This window comes from Pseudophryne corroboree (genome assembly GCF_028390025.1).
Source record: "Pseudophryne corroboree isolate aPseCor3 chromosome 3 unlocalized genomic scaffold, aPseCor3.hap2 SUPER_3_unloc_15, whole genome shotgun sequence".
NCBI classification, from domain to species: domain Eukaryota; kingdom Metazoa; phylum Chordata; class Amphibia; order Anura; family Myobatrachidae; genus Pseudophryne; species Pseudophryne corroboree.
The window spans coordinates 2,114,315-2,134,258 of NW_026967503.1; the positions used below are offsets into that span (position 1 = coordinate 2,114,315).

Sequence of the window (19,944 nt, forward strand, 5' to 3'; positions counted from 1 at the left end):
AACCTGTGATCTGAACCCAGTTAACAGTATGATAACAGAGGAGCCTCTGCAAAGATGGCTCACAACAATAAACAACCCGATTTTTTTGTAACAATAACTATATACAAGTATTGCAGACAATCCGCACTTGGGATGGGCGCCCAGCATCCACTACGGACTACGAGAAATAGAATTATCGTTAAGTAAATTCTTATTTTCTCTGACGTCCTAGTGGATGCTGGGACTTCCGTAAGGACCATGGGGATTATACCAAAGCTCCCAAACGGGCGGGAGAGTGCGGATGACTCTGCAGCACCGAATGAGAGAACTCCAGGTCCTCCTCAGCCAGGGTATCGAATTTGTAAAATTTTGCAAACGTGTTTGCCCCTGACCAAGTAGCTGCTCGGCAAAGTTGTAAAGCCGAGACCCCTCGGGCAGCCGCCCAAGATGAGCCCACTTTCCTTGTGGAATGGGCTTTAACAGATTTTGGCTGTGGCAGGCCTGCCACAGAATGTGCAAGCTGAATTGTACTACAAATCCAACGAGCAATAGTCTGCTTAGAAGCAGGAGCACCCAGCTTGTTGGGTGCATACAGGATAAACAGCGAGTCAGATTTTCTGACTCCAGCCGTCCTGGAAACATATATTTTCAGGGCCCTGACTACGTCCAGCAACTTGGAGTCCTCCAAGTCCCTAGTAGCCGCAGGTACCACGATAGGTTGGTTCATGTGAAACGCTGAAACCGCCTTAGGGAGAAATTGAGGACGAGTCCTCAATTCTGCCCTGTCTGAATGAAAAATTAGGTAAGGGCTTTTATATGATAAAGCCGCCAATTCTGAGACACGCCTGGCTGACGCCAGGGCTAACAGCATGACCACCTTCCATGTGAGATATCTTAATTCCACAGTGGTGAGTGGTTCAAACCAATGTGATTTTAGGAACCCTAAAACTACATTGAGATCCCAAGGTGCCACTGGTGGCACAAAAGGAGGCTGTATATACAGTATTCCCTTGACAAACGTCTGAACTTCAGGCACTGAAGCCAGTTCTTTCTGGAAGAAGATCGACAGGGCCGAAATTTGAACCTTAATGGATCCTAATTTTAGGCCCATAGACAGTCCTGCTTGCAGGAAATGTAGGAAACAACCCAGTTGAAATTCCTCTGTAGGGGCCTTCTTGGCCTCACACCACGCAACATATTTTCGACAAATGCGGTGATAATGTTTTGCGGTTACATCCTTCCTGGCTTTGATCAGGGTAGGGATGACTTCATCTGGAATGCCTTTTTCCTTCAGGATCCAGCGTTCAACCACCATGCCGTCAAACGCAGCCGCGGTAAGTCTTGGAACAGACAAGGTCCCTGCCGGAGCAGGTCCTTTCTTAGAGGTAGAGGCCACGGGTCCTCCGTGAGCATCTCTTGCAGTTCCGGGTACCAAGTTCTTCTTGGCCAATCCGGAGCCACGAGTATAGTTCTTACTCCTCTCCGTCTTATAATTCTCAGTACCTTGGGTATGAGAGGCAGAGGAGGGAACACATACACCGACTGGTACACCCACGGTGTTACCAGAGCGTCCACTGCTATTGCCTGAGGGTTTCTTGACCTGGCGCAATATCTGTCCAGTTTTTTGTTGAGACGGGACGCCATCATGTCCACCTTTGGTTTTTCCCAACGGTTTACAATCACTTGGAAGACTTCTGGGTGAAGTCCCCACTCCCCCGGGTGGTGGTCGTGTCTGCTGAGGAAGTCTGCTTCCCAGTTGTCCACTCCCGGAATGAACACTGCTGACAGTGCTATCACATGATTTTCCGCCCAGCGGAGAATCCTTGCAGCTTCTGCCATTGCCCTCCTGCTTCTTGTGCCGCCCTGTCTGTTGACGTGGGCGACTGCCGTGATGTTGTCCGATTGGATCAATACCGACTGACCCTGAAGCAGAGGCCTTGCTTGACTTAGGGCATTGTAATTGGCCCTTAGTTCCAGGATATTTATGTGAAGAGACGTTTCCATGCTTGACCACAAGCCCTGGAAATTTCTTCCCTGTGTGACTGCTCCCCAGCCTCTCAGACTGGCATCCGTGGTCACCAGCACCCAATCCTGAACGCCGAATCTGCGGCCCTCTAGAAGATGAGCACTCTGTAACCACCACAGGAGAGACACCCTTGTCCTTGGAGATAGGGTTATCCGCTGATGAATCTGAAGATGCGATCCGGACCATTTGTCCAGCAGATCCCACTGAAAAGTTCTTGCATGGAATCTTCCGAATGGAATCGCTTCGTAAGAAGCCACCATTTTTCCCAGGACTCTCGTGCATTGATGCACTGACACTTGGCCTGGTTTTAGGAGGTTCCTGACTAGCTCGGATAACTTCCTGGCCTTCTCCTCCGGGAGAAACACCTTTTTCTGGACTGTGTCCAGAATCATCCCCAGGAACAGTAGACGTGTTGTTGGAATCAGCTGTGATTTTGGGATATTTAGAATCCACCCGTGCTGACGTAGCACTACCTGAGACAGTGCTACTCCGAACTCTAACTGTTCCCTGGACCTTGCCCTTATCAGGAGATCGTCCAAGTAAGGGATAATTAAGACGCCTTTTATTCGAAGAAGAATCATCATTTCGGCCATTACCTTGGTAAAGACCCGGGGTGCCGTGGACAATCCAAACGGCAGCGTCTGAAACTGATAATGACGGTTTTGTACCACAAACCTGAGGTACCCTTGGTGAGAAGGAAAGATTGGGACATGGAGATAAGCATCTTTGATGTCCAGAGATACCATATAGTCCCCTTCCTCCAGGTTCGCTATCACTGCTCTGAGTGATTCCATCTTGAATTTGAACCTTTTTATGTAAGTGTTCAAGGATTTTAGATTTAAAATTGGTCTCACCGAGCCGTCCGGCTTCGGTACCACAAACAGCGTGCAATAATACTCCTTTCCCTGTTGTAGGAGGGGTACCTTGATTATCACCTTCTGGGAATACAGCTTGTGAATAGCTTCCAATACTGCCTCCCTGTCGGAGGGAGACATTGGTAGAGCAGACTTCAGGAATCGGCGAGGGGGAGACGTCTCGAATTCCAATTTGTACCCCTGTGATACTACCTGCAGGATCCAGTGAGTGAGCCCACTGCGCGTTGAAATTTTTGAGACGGGCCCCCACCGTGCCTGAGTCCGCTTGTAAAGCCCCAGCGTCATGCTGAAGACTTGGCAGAAGCGGGGGAGGGCTTCTGCTCCTGGGAAGAGGCTGCCTGGTGCAGTCTTTTTCCTCTTCCTCTGCCCCGGGACAGAAATGAGTGGCCTTTTGCCCGCTTGTTCTTATAGGAACGAAAGGACTGAGTTTGAAAAGACGGTGTCTTTTTCTGCTGAGAGGTGACCTGGGGTAAAAAGGTGGACTTTTCAGCCATTGCCGTGGCCACCAGGTCTGATAGACCGACCCCAAATAACTCCTCCCCTTTATACGGCAATACTTCCATATGTCGTTTGGAATCTGCATCACCTGACCACTGTCGTGTCCATAACGCCCTTCTGGCAGAAATGGACATCGCACTCACTCTTGATGCCAGGGTGCAAATATCCCTCTGTGCTTTCGCATATATAGTAATGCATCTTTCAAATGCTCTATAGTTAATAAAATACTGTCCCTATCCAGGGTATCAATATTTTCAGTCAGGGAATCCGACCAAGCCACTCCAGCGCTGCACATCCAGGCTGAGGCGATTGCTGGTCGCAGTATAACACCAGTATGTGTGTATATACCTTTTAGGATATTTTCCAGCCTTCTATCAGCTGGTTCCTTGAGGGCGGCCGTATCAGGAGACGGTAACGCCACTTATTTTGATAAGCGTGTGAGCGCCTTATCTACCCTAGGGGGTGTTTCCCAACATGCCTTAACCTCTGGCGGGAAAGGGTATAGTGCCAATAATTTGTTAGAAATCAGCAGTTTTTTATCGGGGGAAACCCACGCTTAATCACACACCTCATTTAATTCATCTGATTCAGGAAAAACTACTGGTAGTTTTTTCACACCCCACATAATACCCTTTTTTGTGGTACTTGTAGTGTCAGAAATGTTCAATGCCTCCTTCATTGCCGTGATCATGTAACGTGTGGCCCTACTGGATATTACGTTTGTCTCCTCACCGTCGACACTGGATTCAGTATCCGTGTCTGGGTCTGTGTCGACCATCTGAGGTAACGGGCGTTTTAGCGCCCCTGACGGTGTCTGAGACGCCTGAACAGGCACTAACTGATTTGCCGGCTGTCTCATGTCGTCAACAGTTTTTTGCAAAGTGCTGACATTGTCACGTAATTCTTTAAATACGACCATCCAGTTAGGTGTCGACTCCCTAGGGGGTGACATCACTAAAACAGGCAATTGCTCCGCTTCCACATCATTTTCCTCCTCACACATGTCGACACAATCGTACCGACACCCAGCACACACACAGGGAATGCTCTGATAGAGGACAGGACCCCATGAGCCCTTTGGGGAGACAGAGGGAGAGTTTGCCAGAACACACCAGAGCGCTATATATATATACAGGGATAACCTTATATAAGTGTTTCTCCCTTTTATAGCTGCTGTATTTATATTAACTGCCAAATAGTGCCCCCCCTCTCTTGTTTTACCCTGTTTCTGTAGTGCAGGACTGCAGGGGAGAGTCAGGGAGCCGTCCTTCCAGCGGAGCTGTGAGGGAAAATGGCGCTTGTGTGCTGAGGAGATAGGCTCCGCCCCCTTCACGGCGGCCTTTTCTCCCGCTTTTTTTAGGAAAACTGGCAGGGGTTAAATGCATCCATATAGCCCAGGAGCTATATGTGATGCATTTCTTCAGCCATATAAGGTGTAAATCGTGTTTTATTGCGTCTCAGGGCGCTCCCCCCCAGCGCCCTGCACCCTCAGTGACCGGAGTGTGAAGTGTGCTGAGAGCAATGGCGCACAGCGGCGGTGCTGTGCGCTACCTTATTTGAAGACAGGAACGTCTTCTGCCGCCGATTTTTCCGGACCTCTTCGCTCTTCTGGCTCTGTAAGGGGGCTGGCGGCGCGGCTCCGGGACCCATTCAAGCTGGGCCTGTGATCGTCCCTCTGGAGCTAATGTCCAGTAGCCAAGAAGCCCAATCCACTCTGCACGCAGGTGAGTTCGCTTCTTCTCCCCTTAGTCCCACGATGCAGTGAGCCTGTTGCCAGCAGTACTCACTGAAAATAAAAAACCTATTTAAACTTTTACTTCTAAGCAGCTCAGGAGAGCCACCTAGCATGAAACCTTCTCGTTCGGGCACAAAAATCTAACTGAGGCTTGGAGAAGGGTCATAGGGGGAGGAGCCAGTGCACACCAGCTAGTCATAAAGCTTTTACTTTTGTGCCCAGTCTCCTGCGGAGCCGCTATTCCCCATGGTCCTTACGGAGTTCCCAGCATCCACTAGGACGTCAGAGAAAGTATAATAGGGGCTTATGGCTCCTGATGTATGAGATACACCAGAGAGTGTGGGGAGGAGACTGGTCAGATATCTGGGCGGGTGGCACACAGTGACATGATGTGAGGGGAGAGCAGGAGTATAATAGGGGCTGATGGCTCCTGATGTATGAGATATACCAGAGAGTGTGGGGAGGAGACTGGTCAGATCTCTAGGCTGGTAACACACAGTGACATGATGTGAGGGAGAGAGGAGTATAATAAGGGCTGATGGCTCCTGATGTATGAGATACACCAGAGAGTGTGGGGAGGAGATTGGTCAGAACTCTGGGCTGGTAACACACAGTGACATGATGTGAAGGGGAGAGGAGGAGTATAATAGGTGCTGATGTCTCCTGATGTATGAGATACACCAGAGAGTGTGGGGTGGAGACTGGTCAGATCTCTGGGCTGGTAACACACAGTGACATGATGTGAGGGGGAGAGCAGGAGTATAATAGGGGCTGATGTCTCCTGGTGTATGAGATACACCAGAGAGTGTGGGGAGGAGACTGGTCAGATCTCTGGGCTGGTAACACACAGTGACATGATGTGAGGGGTGGAGAGCAGGAGTATAATAGGGGCTGATGTCTCCTGATGTATGAGATACACCAGAGAGTGTGGGGAGGAGACTGGTCAGATCTCTGGGCTGGTAACACACAGTGACATGATGTGAGGGGGAGAGCAAAAGTATAATAGGGGCTGATGCCTCCTGACTCCCTCACAGGGCAGATACATTTCCCTCATTAGTCTGTACTGACAGAGGAGGGTGTAGGATAAGAGATTGCTGTAGTGACTGAGGAAGGAGAATCTGTGACTCTTTTCTGTAATAAGTGTTTATTACTCACCTGTGCTGATATCTGTAGGGATCTCCTCCTCCTTACACTGCTGATCACCCCTCACATACGTCTCTTCTTCTCCCTCTGTATCTTCTGCCTTTATATCAGTCACATACGTCTCTTCTCCCTCTGTATCTTCTGCCTTCATATCAGTCACATACGTCTCTTCTTCTCCCTCTGTATCTTCTGCCTTCATATCAGTCACATACGTCTCTTCTTCTTCCTCTATATCTTCTGCCTTTATATCAGTCACATACGTCTCTTCTTCTCCCTCTGTATCTTCTGCCTTTATATCAGTCACATACGTCTCTTCTTCTCTCTCTATATCTTCTGCCTTCATATCAGTCACATACGTCTCTTCTTCTCCCTCTATATAATCTGTTTTAATATCAGACAGACGTTCTACCTAAAAATCAAAAAATAAAACACAAACACTATAATGACATTTGCATACAGTCTAATTAAACTGAGGTGAAACAGTATAATATCAGTGTATAAGACACACAGCTCCTCTACAGATCATATAGTGACAGTCACTTTGGTATATGGGTGAGACCCTAAATCCCACCTACCTGATCCTCCTGTGGGATCCTGTGATTCTCCTCTGTACAATCCTGGGAATACAGAGGACGGGGACATCTCTCTGGGGTATCTCTGTTACTGGGCCCATCTGTAGGAGACATACAGTGACTGAGTACAGTGTATATATGTGATTATCAGATGATGTGTGTATATAGGGGGTCCCCATACCTGCTCTCCCCTGTACAATACATGACAGTCTCCTCTTACCCAGTGATGTGAGGGGCCGGTGATTCTCCATCATCACGTCCTTGTACAGACCCCTGTGTTCCTCTATATACTCCCCCTCCTGCATGGAGACATAGACAGTGACATCCTGACACCTTATAGGAACCTGACACACACAGTGATACAGTCATCACCCAGACACATCCCCAGTGTTACTGTATAATGTCCCATTACCAGCAGTCACCTCTCCAGTCATCACCCAGACACATTCCCTGGTGTTACTGTATAATGTCCCATTCCCAGCAGTCACCTCTCCAGTCATCACCCAGACACATTCCCTGGTGTTACTGTATAATGTCCCATTCCCAGCAGTCACCTCTCCAGTCATCACCCAGACACATCCCCGGTGTTACTGTATAATGTCCCATTCCCAGCAGTCACCTCTCTAGTCATCACCCAGACACATCACCTGGTGTTACTGTAAAAAGTCCCATTCCCAGCAGTCACCTCTCCAATCATCACCCAGACACATCCCCTGGTGTTACTGTATAATGTCCCATTCCCAGCAGTCACATCTCCAGTCATCACCCAGACACATCCCCTGGTGTTACTGTATAATGCCTCATTCCCAGCAGTCACCTCTCCAGTCATTACAAAGACACATCCCCTGGTGTTACTGTATAATGCCCCATACCCAGCAGTCACCTCTCCAGTCATCACCCAGACACGTCCCCCTGGTGTTACTGTATAATGCCCCATTCCCAGCAGTCACCTCTCCAGTCATCACCCAGACACGTCCCCTGGTGTTACTGTATAATGTCCCATTCCCAGCAGTCACCTCTCCAGTCATCACCCAGACACATCCCCTGGTGTTACTGTATAATGCCCCATTCCCAGCAGTCACCTCTCCAGTCATCACCCAGACACATCCCCTGGTGTTACTGTATAATGCCTCATTCCCAGCAGTCACCTCTCCAGTCATCACCCAGACACATCCCCTGGTGTTACTGTATAATGCCCCATTCCCAGCAGTCACCTCTCCAGTCATCACCCAGACACATCCCCCGGTGTTACTGTATAATGGCCCATTCCCAGCAGTCTCCTCTCCAGTCATCACCCAGACACATCCCCTGGTGTTACTGTATAATGACCCATTCCCAGCAGTCACCTCTCCAGCCATCACCCAGACACATCCCCTGGTGTTACTGTATAATGCCCCATTCCCAGCAGTCACCTCTCCAGTCATCACCCAGACACATCCCCCGGTGTTACTGTATAATACCCCATCCCCAGCAGTCACCTCTCCAGTCATCACCCAGACACGTCCACTGGTGTTACTGTATAATGTCCCATTCCCAGCAGACACGTCCACTGGTGTTACTGTATAATGTCCCATTCCCAGCAGTCACCTTTCAAGTCATCACCCAGACACATCCCCTGGTGTTACTGTATAATGCCCCATTCCCAGCAGTCACCTCTCCAGTCATCACCCTGACACGTCCCCTGGTGTTACTGTATAATGTCCCATTCCCAGCAGTCACCTCTCCAGTCATCGCCCAGACACGACCCCTGATGTTACTGTGTAATGTCCCATTCCCAGCAGTCACCTCTCCAGTCATCACCCAGACACATCCCCCGGTGTTACTGTATAATACCCCATCCCCAGCAGTCACCTCTCCAGTCATCACCCAGACACATCCCCTGGTGATACTGTATAATCTCCCATTCCCAGCAGTCACCTCTCCAGTCATCACCCAGACACATCCCCTGGTGTTACTGTATAATGTCCCATTCCCAGCAGTCACCTCTCCAGTCATCACCCAGACACGTCCCCTGGTGATACTGTATAATCTCCCTTTCCCAGCAGTCACCTCTCCAGTCATCACCCGGACACGTCCCCTGCTGTTACTGTATAATGCCCCATTCCCAGCAGTCACCTCTCCAGTCATCACCCAGACACATCACCTGGTGTTACTGTATAATGCCCCATTCCCAGCAGTCACCTCTCCAGTCATCACCCAGACACGTCCCCTGGTGTAACTGTATAATGTCCCATTTCCAGCAGTCACCTCCCCAGTCATCACCCAGACACATCCCCTGGTGTTACTGTATAATGTCCCATTCCCAGCAGTCACCTCTCCAGTCATCACCAAGACACACACCCTGGTGTTACTGTATAATGGCCCATTCCCAGCAGTCACCTCTCCAGTCATCACCCAGATACATTCCCTGGTGTTACTGTATAATGTCTTATTCCCAGCAGTCACCTCTCCAGTCATCACCCAGACACGTCACCTGGTGTTACTGTATAATGCCCCATTCCCAGCAGTCACCTCTCCAGTCATCACCCAGACACGTACCCTGGTGTAACTGTATAATGTCCCATTTCCAGCAGTCACCTCCCCAGTCATCACCCAGACACATCCCCTGGTGTTACTGTATAATGTCCCATTCCCAGCAGTCACCTCTCCAGTCATCACCAAGACACACACCCTGGTGTTACTGTATAATGGCCCATTCCCAGCAGTCACCCCTCCAGTCATCACCCAGACACATCCCCTGGTGTTACTGTATAATGCCCCATTCCCAGCAGTCACCTCTCCAGTCATCACCCAGACACGTCCCCTGGTGTTACTGTATAATGTCCCATTCCCAGCAGTCACCTCTCCAGTCATCACCCAGACACATCCCCTGGTGTTACTGTATAATGTCCCATTCCCAGCAGTCACCTCTCCAGTCACCACCCAGACACATCCCCTGGTGTTACTGTATAATGCCCCATTCCCAGTAGTCACCTCTTCAGTCAGCAGCTGAATGATCTTGTTGGTGAGTTCCAGGATCTTCTGGTCATTGTGTCTCTCATGTGTCAGTGAGTGAGGTGGAGGCACCGTGATGGGGCTCTGGGTTCTACTCAGTCCTCCTGATAAACGAGGATGGCTGCTTGGTGTCTCATACTCATTGGATGTCTTCTTCACTATTGTGTAATCCTGTGTAATGGTGGAGACATCAAATATCAATATATACACTCCCAGATCCCCTAACCTCCGAAGTCATGTCCCTGAATTATTACTATAGATATAAGTGATGTCACTGTGACACTTCCAGATCCCCTAACCTCCCCAGTCATGTCCTTGAATTATTACAATAGATATAAGTGATGTCACTGTGACACTCCCAGATACCAAAGATATATAGGTGGAACAGAAAATAGCGCTTGGTGGGGAAGAGCTGCCCAGATGTACTCTAGTGATTCCCAATCACCAAAAGAGCTAATACAAAACAACTGATTTTGAATACACCTTAGGCGCTAACACCTAATACACAGATACCATATAACACTACTGCTGAAATGTCCCATTTCATCAGTAGTGTTATATGGTATCTGTGTATAAGGTGTTAGCGCCTAAGGTGTATTCAAAATCAGTTGTTTTGTATTAACTCCCAGATACCCCCCACCCCCCCAGTCATGTCCCTGTATTATTACTATAGACAAAAGTGACATCACTGTGACGCTCCTAAACCCCTCACCTCCCCAGTCATGTCCCTGTATTATTGCTATAGATATATGTGACTTCAAAAAGTGATGCACCCAGATCCCTTCACCTCCCCAGTCATGTCCCTGTATTATTACTAAAGATAGAAGTGACATCACTGTGCCACTCCTAGATCCCCTTACATCCCCAGTCATGTCCTTGTATTATTACTATAGATATGAGTGATGTCACTGTGATGCTCCCAGATACCCTCAACTGCCCAGTCATGTCCCTGTATTATTACTATAGATATTAGTGATGTCACTGCGACGATCCCAGATCCTCTCACTCCCCAGTCATGCCCGTGTTATTACTATAGATATGTGACATCACTGCTCCGCTCCCAGATCCCCTCACCTCCCCAGTCATGTCCCTGTATTATTACTATAGATATAAGGTCACAGTGATGCTCCCAGATCATATCACCTCCCCAGTCATGTCACTGTATCATTACTATAGATATAAGTGACATCACTGTGACACTCCCAGATCCCCTCACCTCTCCAATCATGTCCCTGTATTATTACTATAGATATAAGGTCACAGTAATGCTCCCAGATCCCCTCACCTCCCCAGTCATGTCCCTGTATTATTACTATAGATATAAGGTTACTAAGACGCTCCCAGATCCACTCACATCCCCAGTCAGCAGGTAGATGATCTCCAGGGTGATATTTATTATCCTCTCAGTCCTGTGACTCCTGTCCTTGTCCATCCTTTGTGAATCAGAGAGAATACAGAACATGTGATGTGTAATAAAGACTCCGTTCCTCACAGCTGGAGTTCCTGGAATAAATATAATACATAAAACATACTGCACATGTAACATAGTAAATATGGAATAGAGTGGTCATTAAGTCTCCTATTTCCCCACAGCCATAGAGTCAGGGTCAGTGTCTCCGAGGTTCCTGTGACCCAGCCCCATAAGGCTGCACTGCATAGTGGACCTGATCTAGATATTAGCGCTATTGTGGGTGGAGTCACAATGAGATGATGTTTGGTACACCGCTCATGTGCACGACCTGTACGGAGCATGTGCGCTATGTGTCCTGAGTTGTCAAACGAGTATGGCTGCAGCCATGAAGTGGTGTAAGGGTGAGAATTGGTTGTGAAGGGACAGGGTCTCCTTAGGGAAATTTCATGGCCTCATTCATGGAGCTGCGGCGTACAGTCTCCGTGACCTCAGGATTCACACATCCAGCCGATGGTGTAGCAAAGGTGTCAGGAGACAGGCAGGGGAAAGGCGGCAGGAGACAGGCAGGGGAAAGGTGGCAGGAGACAGGGAGGTGGACAGCAGGTGTGGGGGTGGCAGGCGACAGGCAGGTGAAAGGCGACAGGAGACAGGCAGGTGGGCAGCAGGGTGGGGGTGGCAGGAGACAGGCAGGTGGGCAGCAGGGTGGGGGTGGCAGGAGACAGGCAGGGGAAAGGCGACAGGAGACAGGCAGGTGGGCAGCAAGAGACAGGCAGGGGAAAGGCGACAGGAGACAGGCAGGTGGGCAGCAGGGTGGGGGTGGCAGGAGACAGGCAGGGGAAAGGGACAGGAGACTGCCAGGTGGGCAGCAGGGTGGGGGTGGCAGGAGACAGGCAGGGGAAAGGCGACAGGAGACAGGCAGGTGGGCAGCAGGGTGGGGGTGGCAGGAGACAGGCAGGGGAAAGGGACAGGAGACTGGCAGGTGGGCAGCAGGGTGGGGGTGGCAGGAGACAGGCAGGGGAAAGGCGACAGGAGACAGGCAGGTGGGCAGCAGGGTGGGGGTGGCAGGAGACAGGCAGGGGAAAGGCGACAGGAGACAGGCAGGTGTGCAGCAGGGTGGGAGTGGCAGGAGACAGGCAGGGGAAAGGCGACAGGAGACAGGCAGGTGGGCAGCAGGGTGGGGGTGGCAGAAGACAGGCAGGGGAAAGGCGACAGGAGACAGGCAGGTGGGCAGCAGGGTGGGGGCGGAAGGAGACATTATTTGTTCTCAGGAGATTGAATAATTTCTTAATCATTTGTAATAAAAGTTAAGTTTTATTCTTTGAGAATATCTCATTATTTCTTCACAAGAGTGCGCCCACAAAGAAGTCTACTTTCTTTCTCTTGTCACTGTGAGACTCCCAGGTCCCCGTCACCTCCCCAGTCATGTCCCTGTATTATTACTATAGATATTAGTGATGTCACTGTGACATTCTCAGATCCCCTCACCGCCCCAGTCATGTTCCTGAATTATTACTATATATATATATATATATATATATATATATATTATATATATGTGACATTAGAGTGACTATCTCAGACCCCCTCACCCCCATATGTCTTTATTAACAGGACACCACCGGCTACTCCCCCTTTATTATAATTACAGGACACCACAGGCTGCTGCTCCCTCTGTATTATAATAATAATAATAATAATAATAATAATAATAATAATAATAACAACTGTATTCCACAGGTTGCTCCTCCAGTATTATAATAATAACAGGACACCAAAGGCTGCTCCCTCTGTATATTAATAATAATAACAACAACAACAAGAGGACAACACTCTAAATAATAATAATAATAATAATAACAGGACACCACAGTCCACTCCCCCTGTATTATAATAATAATAATAATAATAATAACAACAATAATAACAACAGGACACTACAGGCTGCCCCCCTGTATAATAATAATAATAATAATAACAACAACAGGACACTACAGGCTGCCCCCCTGTATAATAATAATAATAACAACAACAACAGGACACCACAGGCTGCTCCCCCTGTATAGTAAGACGCCATTACCTGATCTCCACGGACACTGGGAGGCTGCAGTAGTCGATGAAAACTCACTTCCTGTATGTAGAACGCACAGTCCGGAAGTAGGGACTGATTGGCACAGGCTGCTTCCTGGTGACTGGCCCCTCCCCTACTACACCCCGCCCTTTCTAATGAATAGTGACACACACGTCTTCAGTGCACGAGGCCGGCGGCCATTTTCTTGTAGACAAGTCCAGCAGCAGTAATAGGGTCCCTTGCCGAGTAGTGACGTCAGGAGCGGCGGCCATTTTCCCCTGGTCTGAGCTCCGCCTTCCTTCTGTCATTCCCACAAGGCAGCAGGAGCAGAGAGCAGCCATTGCTGTGTCTGGCAGCAGGTAATGATATTATTATTATTATTCTATAGGCTGAGCAGCTCTGGTGTCAGGTTCTGTACTACAGGGGGAGCAGCCTCTGGTGCCTTGTTATAGTGCAGCTGGAGCAGCCTCTGGTGCTGCATTATCCCTGTACAGGTGGCTGACACTCTAGTGTCCTATTACCGTAATACAGGTGGCGCAGACCCCGCCGTTACCGTAATACAGGTGGCGCAGACCCCGCCATTACCGTAATACAGGTGGCGCAGACCCCGCCGTTACCGTAATACAGGTGGCGCAGACCCCGCCGTTACCATAATACAGGTGGCGCAGACCCGACGTTACCGTAATACAGGAGGCGCAGACCCCGCCGTTACTATAATACAGGAGGCGCAGACCCCGCCGTTACCATAATACAGGTGGCGCAGACCCGACGTTACCGTAATACAGGTGGCGCAGACCCCGCCATTACCGTAATACAGGTGGTGCAGACCCCGCCATTACCGTAATACAGGTGGCGCAGACCCCGCCGTTACCGTAATACAGGTGGTGCAGACCCCACCGTTACCGTAATACAGGAGGCGCAGACCCCGCCGTTACTGTAATACAGGTGGCGCAGACCCCGCCGTTACCGTAATACAGGTGGCGCAGACCCCACCTTTACTGTTCTGTCCTGTGGCATTGTACTATACAGGGGGAGCGGCCTGTGTTGTCATAGTATACAGGGGGAGCATCCTGTGCTGTCATAATATACAGGAGGATTGGCCTGTGTTGTCATAATATACATGGGTAGCATCCTGTGCCATCATAGTATACAGGAAGAGCGGCATGTGATGTCATAATATACGGGGGAGTGGCTTGCGTTGTCATAGTATACAGGGGTAGCATCCTGTGCTTTCATAGTATACAGGGGGAGCGGCCTGTGATGTCATAATAATTGGGGCGTGGCCTGTGTTGTCATAGTATACAGGGGTAGCGGCCTGTGTTGTCATAATATGCAGGGGTATGATCCTGTGCTGTCATAGTATACAGGAGGAGCGGCCTGTGGTTCATAATATACAGGGGTAGCATCCTGTGCCATCATAATATACAGGAGGAGTGGCGTGTGTTGTCATAATATACAGGGGTAGCTTCCTGTGCTGTCATAGTATACAGGGGGAGTGACCTGTGTTGTCATAGTATACAGGGGGAGCGACCTGTGTTGTCATAGTATACAGGGGGAGCATCCTGTGTTGTCATAGTATACAGGGGTAGCATCCTGTGCTGTCATAGTATACAGGGGGAGCGGCCTGTGTTGTCCAAATATATGGGGGTTGGTCTGTGTTGTCATAGTATACAGGGGGAGCGTCCTGTGTTGTCATAGTATACAGGGGTAGCATCCTGTGCTGTCATAGTATACAGGAGGAGTGGCCTGTGTTGTCATAATATACATGGGTAGCATCCTGCACCATCATAGTATACAGGAGGAGCGGCGGGTGTTGTCATAATATACGGGGGAGGGGCCTGTGTTGTCATAATATACAGTGGTAGATTCCTGTGCTGTCATAGTATACAGGGGGAGCGGCCTGTGTTGTCATAATAATTGGGGGGTGGCCTGTGTTGTCATAGTATACTGGGGGAGCGGCCTGTGTTGTCATAATATACAGTGGTAGATTCCTGTGCTGTCATAGTATGCATGGGGAGCAACCTGTGTTGTCATAATAATTGGGGCGTGGCCTGTTTTGTCATAATATACAGGGGTAGCATCCTGTGTTGTCATAGTATACAGTAGGAGCGGCCCGTGTTGTCATAATATACAGGGGTAGCATCCTGTGCTGTCATAATATACAGGGGGAGCGAACTGTGTTGTCATTATATATGGGGGGTGGCCTGTGTTGTCATAGTATACAGGGGGAGCGTCCTGTGTTGTCATAGTATACAGGGGTAGCATCCTGTTCTGTCATAGTATACAGGAGGAGTGGCCAGTGTTGTCATAATATACATGGGTAGCATCCTGTTCTGTCATAGTATACAGGAGGAGTGGCCTGTGTTGTCATAATATACATGGGTAGCATCCTGCGCCATCATAGTATACAGGAGGAACGGTAGGTGTTGTCATAATATATAGTGGTAGATTCCTGTGCTGTCATTGTATACAGGGGGAGCGGCCTGTGTTGTCATAATAATTGGGGGGTGGCCTGTGTTGTCATAGTATACTGGGGGAGCGGCCTGTGTTGTCATAATATACAGTGGTAGATTCCTGTGCTGTCATAGTATGCAGGGGGAGCAACCTGTGTTGTCATAATAATTGGGGGGTGGCCTGTGTTGTCATAATATACAGGGGTAGCATCCTGTGTTGTCATAATATACAGGGGTAGCATCCTGTGTTGTCATAGTATACAGGAGGAGTGGTCTGAGTTGTCAAAATATACAGGGGTAGCATCCTGTGCCATCATAATATACAGGGGGAACATCGTGTGTTGTCATAATAATTGGGGGGTGGCCTGTGTTGTCATAATATACAGGGGTAGCATCCTGTGCTGTCATAATATACAGGGGGAGCGGCCTGTGCTGTCATAAAATACAGGGGTAGCATCCTGTGTTGTCATAGTATGCAGGAGGAGCGGCCTGTGTTGTCATAATATACAGGGGTAGCATCCTATGCTGTCATAGTATACAGGAGGAGCGGCCTGTGTTGTCATAATATACAGGGGTAGCATCCTGTGTTGTCATAGTATACAGGAGGAGTGGTCTGAATTGTCATAATATACAGGGATAATATACATCCTGTGCCATCATAATATACAGGAGGAGTGGCCTGTGTTGTCATAATATACAGGGGTAGCATCCTGTGCTGTCATAATATACAGGGGGAGCGTCCTGTATTGTCATAATATACAGGGGGAGCATCCTGTGTTGTCATAATATACAGGGGTAGCATCCTGTGCTGTCATAGTATACAGGGGTAGCATCCTGTGCTGTCATAATATACAGGGGGAGCGGCCTGTGCTGTCATAAAATACAGGGGTAGCATCCTGTGTTGTCATAGTATGCAGGAGGAGCGGCCTGTGTTGTCATAATATACAGCGGTAGCATCCTGTGCTGTCATAGTATACAGGAGGAGCGGCCTGTGTTTACATAATATACAGTGGTAGCATCATCTGCTGTCATAGTATACAGGGGGAGCGACCTGTGTTGCTGTAATATACAAGGGTAGCATCCTGTGCTTTCATAGTATACAGGGGTAGTATCCTGTGCTGTCATAGTATACAGGTGGAGCGGCCTGTGTTATAATATACAGGGGTAGCATCCTGTGCTGTCATAATATACAGGTGGAGCAGCCTGTGTTGTCATAATATACAGGGGTAACATCCTGTGCTGTCATAGTATACAGGAGGAGCAGCCTGTGTTGTCATAGTATACAGGGTTATCATCCTGTGCTGTCATAGTATACAGGAGGAGCAGCCTGTGTTGTCATAGTATACAGGGTTATCATCCTGTGCTGTCATAGTGTACAGGGGGAGCGGCCTGTGTTGTCATAATATACAGGTGTAGCATCCTGTGCTGTCATAGTATACAAGGGGAGCGGCCTGTGTTATAATATACAGGGGGAGCATCCTGTGCTGTCATAATATACAGGGGTAACATCCTGTGCTGTCATAGTATACAGGGGGAGTGGCCTGTGTTGTCATAATATACAGGGGGAGTGGCCTGTGTTGTCATAATATACAGGGGTAGCATCCTGTGCTGTCATAGTATACAGGAGGAGCAGCCTGTGTTGTCATAGTATATAGGGTTAGCATCCTGTGCTGTCATAGTATACAGGGGGAGCGGCCTGTGTTATAATATACAAGGGGAGCATCCTGTGCTGTCATAGTATACAGGGGGAGTGTCCTGTGTTGTCATAATATACAGGGGTAGCATCCTGCGCCATCATAGTATACAGGAGGAGCGGCCTGTGTTGTCATAATATACAGTGGTAGATTCCTGTGCTGTCATAGTATGCAGGGGGAGCAACCTGTGTTGTCATAATAATTGGGGGGTGGCCTGAGTTGTCATAATATACAGGGGTAGCATCCTATGCCATCATAATATACAGGAGGAGCGGCCTGTGCTGTCATAATATACAGGGGTAGCATCCTGTGCTGTCACAGTATACAGGAGGAGCGGCCTGTGTTGTCATAATATACAGGGGTAGCATCCTGTGCTGTCATAATATATAGTGGTAGCATCCTGTGCTGTCATAATATACAGGGGGAGTGGCCTGTGCTGTCATAATATACAGGGGGAGCTGCCTGTGTTGTCATAATATACAGGGGTAGCAGCCTGTGCTGTCATAATATACAGGGGTAGCATCCTGTGCTGTCATACTATACAGGGGGAGCGGCCTGTGCTGTCATAATATACAGGGGTAGCATCCTATGTTGTCATAGTATACAGGAGGAGCGGCCTGTGCTGTCATAATATACAGGGGGAGTGGCCTGTGTTGTTATAATATACAGGGGGAGCGTCCTGTATTGTCATAATATACAGGGGTAGCATCCTGTGCTGTCATAGTATACAGGGGGAGCGGCCTGTGCTGTCATAATATACAGGGGTAGCATCCTATGTTGTCATAGTATACAGGAGGAGCGGCCTGTGCTGTCATAATATACAGGGGTAGCATCCTGTGCTGTCATACTATACAGGAGGAGCGGCCTGTGTTGTCATAATATACAGGGGTAGCATGCTGTGCTGTCATAGTATGCAGGAGGAGCAGCCTGTGTTGTCATTATATATGGGGGGTGGCCTGTGTTGTCATAGTATACAACGAGGAGTGGTCTGAGTTGTCATAATATACAGGGGGAGTGGCCTGTATTGTCATAGTATACAGGGTTAGCATCCTGTGCTGTCATAGTATACAGGGGAAGTGGCCTGTGTTGTCATAGTATACAGGGGGAGCGGTCTGTGTTGTCATAATATACAGGGGTAGCATCCTGTGCTGTCATAGTATACAGGAGGAGCGGCCTGTGTTGTCATAACATACAGGGGTAGCATCCTGTGCTGTCATAGTATACAGGAGGAGCGGCCTGTGTTGTCATAACATACAGGGGTAGCATCCTGTGCTGTCATAGTATACAGGAGGAGCGGCGTGTTGTCATAATATACAGGGGTAGCATCCTGTGCCGTCATTATATACAGGGGTAGTAGCATAATATACAGGGGCAGCGACCTGTACTGTCATAGTATACAGGAGGAGCGACCTGTGTTGTCATAATATGCAGGCGGAGGGGCCTGTGGTGTCTTGTTACTATTATTATATAGGGAGAGCAGCATGTATTGGCTTTCTATACAGAAGGAGCGACCTGTATTGTCATAATATACAGGGGTAGCATCCTGTGCTGTCATTGTATACAGGGGGAGCGGCCTGTATTGTCATAATATACAGGGGTAGCATCCTGTGCCGTCATTGTATACAGGGGGAGCGGCCTGTATTGTCATAGTATACAGGGGTAGCATCCTGTGCCGTCATTGTATACAGGGGGAGCGGTCTGTGCTGTCATAGTATACAAGGGGAGCGACCTGTGCTGTCATAGTATACAGGGGTAGCATCCTGTGCTGTCATAGTATACAGGGGTAGCATCCTGTGCTGTCATAGTATACAGGGGGAGCGGCCTGTGTTTTCATAATATACAGGGGTAGCAGTCTGTGTTGTCATAATATACAGGGGGAGTGGCCTGTGTTGTCATAATATACAGGAGGAGCGGCCCGTGTTGTCATAATATACAGGGGTAGCATCCTGTGCTGTCATCGTATACAGGGGGAGTGTCCTGTGTTGTCATAATATACAGGGGTAGCATCCTGTGCTGTCATAGTATACAGGAGGAGCGGCGTGTGTTGTCATAATATACAGGGGTAACATCCTGTGATTTCACAGTATACAGGGGGAGCGGCCCGTGTTTTCATAATACACAGGGGTAGCATCCTGGGCTGTCATAGTATACAGGGGTAGCATCCTGGGCTGTCATAGTATACAGGGGTAGCATCCTGGGCTGTCATAGTATACAGGGGTAGCATCCTGGGCTGTCATAGTATGCAGGGGGAGTGGCCTGTGCTGTCATAGTATATGGGGGGTGGCCTGTGTTGTCATAATATACAGGTAGAGTGGCCTGTGTTGTCATAATATACAGAGGGAGTGACCAGTGTTATAATATACAGGGGGGAGTGGCCTGTGTGTCATAATATACAGTATAATATACAGGGGTAGCATCCTGGGCTGTCATAGTATACAGGGGTAGCATCCTGGGCTGTCATAGTATACAGGGGTAGCATCCTGGGCTGTCATAGTA

The 19,944-nt window shown here is 48.9% G+C and overlaps 2 protein-coding genes across 4 annotated transcripts in view; one reads left to right on the forward strand and one right to left on the reverse strand.

The window, feature by feature from the left end:
- The window catches only part of LOC134983458 (oocyte zinc finger protein XlCOF6.1-like), a 51,203-nt gene extending 44,574 nt beyond the window's left edge, over positions 1–6,629 (reverse strand). The window contains exon 1 of the mRNA XM_063949136.1: positions 6,269–6,629. Coding sequence (XP_063805206.1) covers positions 6,269–6,599 — 331 coding nt within the window. The 5' untranslated portion in view covers positions 6,600–6,629. The remainder of the gene's footprint in view (positions 1–6,268) is intronic.
- A 6,990-nt stretch (positions 6,630–13,619) lies between these two features.
- Positions 13,620–19,944, forward strand: part of LOC134983457 (zinc finger protein 345-like) — a 30,731-nt gene continuing 24,406 nt past the window's right edge. For all 3 annotated transcript variants that reach the window (XM_063949133.1, XM_063949134.1, XM_063949135.1), the window contains exon 1: positions 13,620–13,660. The gene's annotated coding sequence lies outside the window, so the exon portion shown is untranslated. The remainder of the gene's footprint in view (positions 13,661–19,944) is intronic.